Genomic DNA, 7,141 nt, shown 5'->3' on the forward strand with positions numbered 1-7,141 from the left:
CTCAGCAGCGTGCCTGAGGAATGTACCATTACACAGAGAGAGGGAGGTTTGGGTTAATATTTATTCTTAATATAATTAATAACATTGGTTTCTTCTCAATGTTAAACATAATTACTAAATATTTTGAGTTATATTTAACTACGCAGTAATTTAAACTTATTTTCGCGGATTGAAAAACAAAATTACGTGATTGTTTGTCAACAGCAGCCGTTAAAGAGTTAAACTTAAGCGGTAGGAAGCGGTAAAAAAATAAAGTTGTTTAAAATATTCTAACGCTTTATTTAATCATTTAACAACATAAAAACACATATGTAAAAATGAAACGTAAGCAGCGAGTGCACACGTGTTTTGATTAATATTTCGCGGTGTTTTTCGTTTATCGTTGTTGTCATGGTGAGGAGGAAACATGGCGTCAGATTCAAACAGACGCTGAGGAGTGTTTACAACTACACGGATTTATATTTGAATGTCGTTTTACTGCAATATTTAATGGGAAACGCTCACACAAGAGTAACACGCCTGTTAAAGCTGGGTTGGTCTTTAGTTTGACTCATGTTCTTGTGAATTGACCGTTTATCGCGTTTAGAAACAAACACGTGAATTTTATTTAGTTTTCGTAACGTTAGAACTTTATTGTGTCTCATGATTCATGCGCTTCTTTTGCGTGTTGATCAGTTACGCGTATATAAACTAGTCTTTGTCGAATTGCCATCGGGAACTCGATGTACACTGCAAAAATAGGCTTTTCTTACTTACTATTTTTGTCTTGTTTCTAGTCCAAGTATCAAACATTTCTTAAATCAAGATGCATTTACTAAAGTAGTAAAATGACATAAGATATTAAAGTCTGAAGTCTAAAAAAAGTAAGAAAAATAATCTTGTTTCTGTTTGAATTAAGATAATTTTTCTGACCCCATTGGCAGATAATTTAGCTTTTTTAAGCTTTAATTTTGATTAATTCCCCCAGAAAACAGGACATAGTATCTTATGTCATTTTACTCATCTAGTAAATGCATCTTGATTTAAGAGTTTTTAGATATTTGGACTGGAAACAAGACAAAAATACTGAGTAAGAAAAGCATGTTTTGCATTGTAAATGCACATCTAAACCGTGTTTCTTTGTTATGTTAAGGCTGTAATGTTCTGTTGTTGTTTCATGTTTCTCCTTGTCTCTGTGTTTGTAAATCCCCCTGAAACATGACTGTGTTTCTCGTGTGTGTGTGTGTGTGTGTGTTCTCGGGCGTCAGCAGTGTGAGGACCGCTTGACCTCATGCCCTCTGGGTTGCCCTCGGCCCGGCTTCGGCCCAAACGCGGCCCGGTTCCCTCCTCTTCTCTGAGGGCGTCTCACCCGGCCGCTGCACAGAATCCACAGGAGGAGATCCACAGGTCCATCTCACGCTTTACAACATCTGACCATTTACAACACGCATGCTTCATTACAATTATGACATGAAATGTAAAAATTATGACTTTTTAAGTAATTTGACCTTTCATGTCATAATTTGGACTTTTCATGCCATAATTATGACTTTTTAAGTCATAATTTTGACTTCGTATGTCATAATTTCGACTTTTTGGTCATAATTTCATTTTTGTGTAACAATTTTTGACTTATAATAATGAAATGAAAAGTCAGAATTATTACTTTTTAAGTAATTTGACTTTTTATGTCACAATTTCAACTTTTTGCCATCATTTTGACTTCGTATGTTCATTATGAGTGTCATAATTAGAACTTTTGCAATCATTTGGTCATAATTTTGACTTTAATGTCATAATAAAATCATAATTTTGACTTTTTGTCTTAATAAAAAAAAAAGACAATTTTTAAAAAACTTTTTGTCATAATTTTGACTGTCATAATTAGTGCAAAATGCCCGTGCAAAATCAGTTTTTGTGTGTGTTTTTAAGAAATTGTTGGTTTGGTGTGTTTGAGTGCTCATTGTTACAATTGCACAGCAAAAGTTCAGTGACATTTTTATTTGTGCATGGAAGAAAGCACACAGTGAACTCCCGAGAAAACGCTATGCTTGAGGAAACAGTTTGTGAAAACAAATGATGGCCGTTTGATGGCTACTACAAATAATGGCCGTGAAAGAGACTGTGAACGCATTGAATAGGATATGTTTAGTTGGTGAATAGCATAGGCTACTATTACACAGCAGCGATAAAGTTAAGCGCACCAGAATGAAATATAATATTCAGAAGTAAACAGCATAGCTGACTTACAGATTCAGTTAACATCCACAAATGAATAAGCGCGTCGATTCAGGGAGCAGTGCAAAGTGCCCGTGCAAAATCAGTTTTTGTGTGTGTTTTTAGTAATTGTTGGTTCGGTGTGTTTGAGTGCTCATTGTTACAATTACACAGCAAAAGTTCAGTGACATTTTTATTTGTGCATGGTAGAAAGCAAATACTGATACTGACATAATGACATACAATAAATGTGGAACATTGAACTACACGATTCAGGGAGCAGGCTACACAGTGAACTTGATGATTCAGGGAGCGGGCTACACAGTGAACTTGATGATTCAGGGAGCAGGCTACACAGTCAAGTCAAGTATATTTGTATAGCGCTTTTCACAATACAGATTGTATCAAAGCAGCTTCACAGTATTAAATTAAAATAATACAACAAGGTTTGTTTCAAGTGGAATTTATTGATTGATAAAATTAAATTAAATATCCCCAAAATATCCCCAACTGAGCAAGCCAAAGGCAACAGTGGCAAGGAACCGAAAAACTCCATCAAGTGACCTAATGGTGTCCTAAAACTCCATCAGGTGACCTAATGGAGAAAAAAAAAACCTTGGGAGAACCCAGGCTCAGTCGGGGGCCAGTTCTCCTCTGGCATTTATGAGCTAGAGGCCGGATTGTAGTTTGAACTGTAAGATTAAAAATATGATATGAATGCCTGGCTGAAGAGATGCGACTTTAATCTAGTTTTAAACTGGGAGAGCGAGTCTGAGCAACGAACAGTATCAGGAAGACTATTCCAGAGTTTTGGAGCCAAATGTGAAAATGCTCTCCCTCCTTTGGTGGTTCTGGATATCCTAGGTATGACCAAAAGCCTTGAATTTAGTGATCTTAAAGAGCGCGATGGATTATAGGGTGATAAAAGATCCGTTAAATAGACTGGAGCTAAGCCGTTTAGGGCTTTATAAGTCTGTAGCAATACCTTGTAATTAATACAGAACTTTATAGGTAATTGTGGTTTCTTAATGAGAGGTTTTATAACTGCCAGTTTAAATGTTCTTGGAACATGACCTAAAGATAAAGATGAGTTAATAATATTGAGGAGAGGCTCTTCCACTACAGGTAACACTTCTTTCAGTAGTTTAGTTGGTATAGGATCTAATAAACATGTTGTTGTTTTAGATGAAGTGATAAGTTTATTTAACTCTTTTTGTTCTATAGTTGTAAAGCACTGTAATTGTTCTTGCGGGGTGATAATTGAAGCTGAATTATAAGGCGCGATTGAAGATTGAACGTTTACAATTGTGGTTCTGATGCTTTCTATTTTCTCAGTGAAGAAGTTCATGAAATCATTACTACTGAACTGTAACGGGATATTTTGTTCGGGTGACGTCTGTTTATTTGTTAGTCTAGCCACGGTGTTAAATAAAAACCTTGGATTGTTTTGGTTGTTTTCTATTAGTTTGCGGAGGTGCTCAGCCCTGGCCGCTTTTAGGGCCTTTTTATAACGTGACATACTGTCTTTCCACGCGATTCTAAAGACCTCTAAATTTCCATTTACACTCTAAAATACGGGTTTCTCTCTTTAGAACATGCGTAGTATTGTTATACCATGGTGCTTTAATTTTCTCTCTGACCTTTTTTAATTTAATAGGTGCAACCACATCCAATGTTCTAGAGAGAATGGTGCTCATAGTGCTAGTTAGTTCTTCTAGTTCATCTGTTTGTTTGGGTTCAGGCAGCAGCTGAGACAGATTAGATAAGCAATTTGAGAAATTATCTATGGTGGATGGGAGGATTGTTCTGCCTGGTTGATAACGCGGCGCCGCATGACAAATTACAGCAGTACGTAATATGCAAGTTACCATGTAATGATCAGTGACATCATCACTTTGTGGAATGATATCTATATCGGTTGGATCGGTTCCGTGTGATATAATTAAATCGAGTGTATGATTAAGACGATGTGTTGGTCCGGTGACGTTTTGCTTGACCCCAAATGAATTTAATAAATCTGTAAACGCAGCTCCTAACGCATCATTTCGATTATCTACGTGTATGTTAAAATCTCCAACAATTAATGCTTTATCGACATTGACTAATAGGTCTGAGAGAAAATCTGCAAACTCTTTTAGGAAATCAGCGTAAGGCCCTGGAGGTCTATATACGGTAGCCAAGGCTAGAGATAATAGGGATGTTTTTCTAACATCTAAGAGCGTAACATTTAGTACAAGTACTTCAAACGAAATAAACTTATAACCCGTTTTCTGAGTAACATTGAGAATATCTCTATAGATTGTTGCAACACCTCCGCCACGACCAATCAGACGGGGCTCATGCTTATAACAGTATCCAGGAGGAGTAGACTCATTGAGACCGAAATAATCATTTGGTTTAAGCCAGGTTTCAGTAAGGCAAAGTACATCGAAGCTATTATCTGTGACTATTTCATTTACAATAACTGCCTTAGGTGTGAGTGATCTAATGTTTAGAAGACCTAGCTTTAGAAATAGTTTTTGTTTACTAATAGCAACATTTTCTGTTTTAATAACAATTCGATTTTTCCTAGATCCTGCATTAGATTTATTATTTGATCTCACTAAACGAGGAATAGACACGGTTTCTATGCAATGTTCTACACTAGTATTTATATCAGTTGAATTGGTGCAGCAGAGACTATGATTTGGACTTTTGGTTACTAGTCAAAGGGTATTTAACATTTTGGAGATGTTATCTGACAGAAGATCCGCTCCGACAGTGAACTTGATGATTCAGGGAGCAGGCTACACAGTGAACTTGATGATTCAGGGAGCAGGCGACACAGTGAACTTGATGATTCAGGGAGCAGGCGACACAGTGAACTTGATGATTCAGGGAGCAGGCTACACAGTGAACTTGATGATTCAGTGAACTTGATGATTCAGATGATTCAGGGAGCAGGCGACACAGTGAACTTGATGATTCAGGGAGCAGGCGACACAGTGAACTTGATGATTCAGTGAACTTGATGATTCAGATGATTCAGGGAGCAGGCTACACAGTGAACTTGATGATTCAGGGAGCAGGCGACACAGTGAACTTGATGATTCAGTGAACTTGATGATTCAGATGATTCAGGGAGCAGGCGACACAGTGAACTTGATGATTCAGGGAGCAGGCTACGCAGTGAACTTGATGATTCAGATGATTCAGGGAGCAGGCTACACAGTGAACTTGATGATTCAGGGAGCAGGCTACGCAGTGAACTTGATGATTCAGATGATTCAGGGAGCAGGCTACACAGTGAACTTGATGATTCAGGGAGCAGGCTACACAGTGAACTTGATGATTCAGGGAGCAGGCGACACAGTGAACTTGATGATTCAGTGAACTTGATGATTCAGATGATTCAGGGAGCAGGCGACACAGTGAACTTGATGATTTAGGGAGCAGGCTACGCAGTGAACTACGCTTGAGCAAACAGTTTGTGAATAGGTTACTACACATGATGGCTGTGAATAAAATATAATATTCAGAAGTAAACAGTGTAGCTGACAGAGTGTTTATGTCAGAATGTTTATTTTTAAACCACAACCTTTTAAAAATGATACATTTAACGATATCTTTAGCATTTCTAATCCAAACAACGTCAAACTTGGCACTGCACTTACTCGTGCCCGTAGCGAGACACCTGTCAAGTTTGAAATCCATCCGACTAACGGTTTCGAGAGATATGCGAATAACAGACACACACACAGACATACAGACAGACGTTTCTGTAATTTATAGATAGATTCGATTTTTTTTTATTATTATTTTTTTACTTTTGGTCATAATTCTGTCTTTTGTCATAGTTTTGACTAACTATTTAGAAATTATGACTTGTCATAATTTGGACTTGTGCCATGATTTTGACTTTTTAATGTCTTGATTTCGAATTTTTGTGTTTATTTTGACCTTTTAATGTCATAATTAAGTAAGGGATAATGTATAGAGAGGCGGTCGTTATAGTGAATAACAACCCCAACAGGCTGAACGGGACCCCGACGTGAAGCGGAGCTTGAATCAGCCTGAAGGGGTTGTTATTCGCTATAACAACCGCCTCGCTATACATTATCCCGCTTATTACATGGTTACCTACAAAATAAATAAATAATTTGACACAAATGATTGATTTAAAAAGGAGTTTATTGATTTAAAGACGATTGTATTGCTTCCGCTAAAGAAAATAGTCTGTTCCACGTCCATAGCAACGCTCTGTTTTTCATGGCAGCGGTGTGTTATACTTCGCAGCGGTCTGTTATCAAGAAATAACACACCGCATTCTACATTGGAATTCAACCAAGCCATGTAATAAGTCATAATATTGACTTGGTATGTCATAATTTTGACTTTTCTTTCATAATTTAGATTCTTTTTGTCATAATTATGACTTTTTGTCTCGGTGTCATTGTATACCCCCAGTTTCACAGAAGAGGCTTAATCTAGTCTAAACTAAAATGCATGTTTGAGCTGTTTTAACTGTTCAGTGCCATTGTTTTGTCTCAAGATGCACATCAGTAATGTGTTTTTTTAAAGATTCCATGGCATGAAAATTTCACTTTATAAGGTTCTCTAACATTAATATGAGTTCCCCGAGCCCGCCTATGGTCCCCCAGTGGTCAGACATTGTGATCGGTGTAACCCAAGCCCTGGGTGTCCTGCTCCGCCTTGGAGAGAATGAAGTCTCAGACGGGCGAATCTGGAATCTTCCCCTTATGTCGTCATAAGGGGAAAGGTTACCTACCCTTTCTCTGCTTGGTCGCCCATGAGAATATGAGCTACGCGAGCGCGATATTGGTTTCTCCTCGAGAGACATCATGGCTTGCAAACGAGCGGAGCATGGCAGTTGCTCAGTGTTTGGATGTACAAATGAACACAAAAGTATGTTTTTAGTTCCTTCATCCGAGCCTCTGAAGAACCA

General features: G+C 37.7%; 1 protein-coding gene across 3 annotated transcripts in view; it reads left to right on the top strand.

Annotated features, from left to right (window-relative positions):
* Window positions 1-349: 349 nt before the first annotated feature.
* Window positions 350-7,141, top strand: part of ccdc171 (coiled-coil domain containing 171) — a 27,522-nt gene continuing 20,730 nt past the window's right edge. The window contains exons 1-2 of one of the 3 annotated variants that reach the window (XM_082145824.1): window positions 350-536; window positions 1,251-1,386. In XM_082145824.1, coding sequence (XP_082001950.1) covers window positions 1,271-1,386 — 116 coding nt within the window. In that variant the 5' untranslated portion in view covers window positions 350-536; window positions 1,251-1,270. Of the gene's footprint in view, window positions 537-1,247; window positions 1,387-7,141 lie in introns of all 3 variants that reach the window. The other 2 variants (XM_082145822.1, XM_082145823.1) reach the window with 2 other exon arrangements.

This window comes from Leuciscus leuciscus, assembly GCF_965113295.1.
Source record: "Leuciscus leuciscus genome assembly, chromosome: 18".
NCBI classification, from domain to species: Eukaryota; Metazoa; Chordata; class Actinopteri; order Cypriniformes; family Leuciscidae; genus Leuciscus; species Leuciscus leuciscus.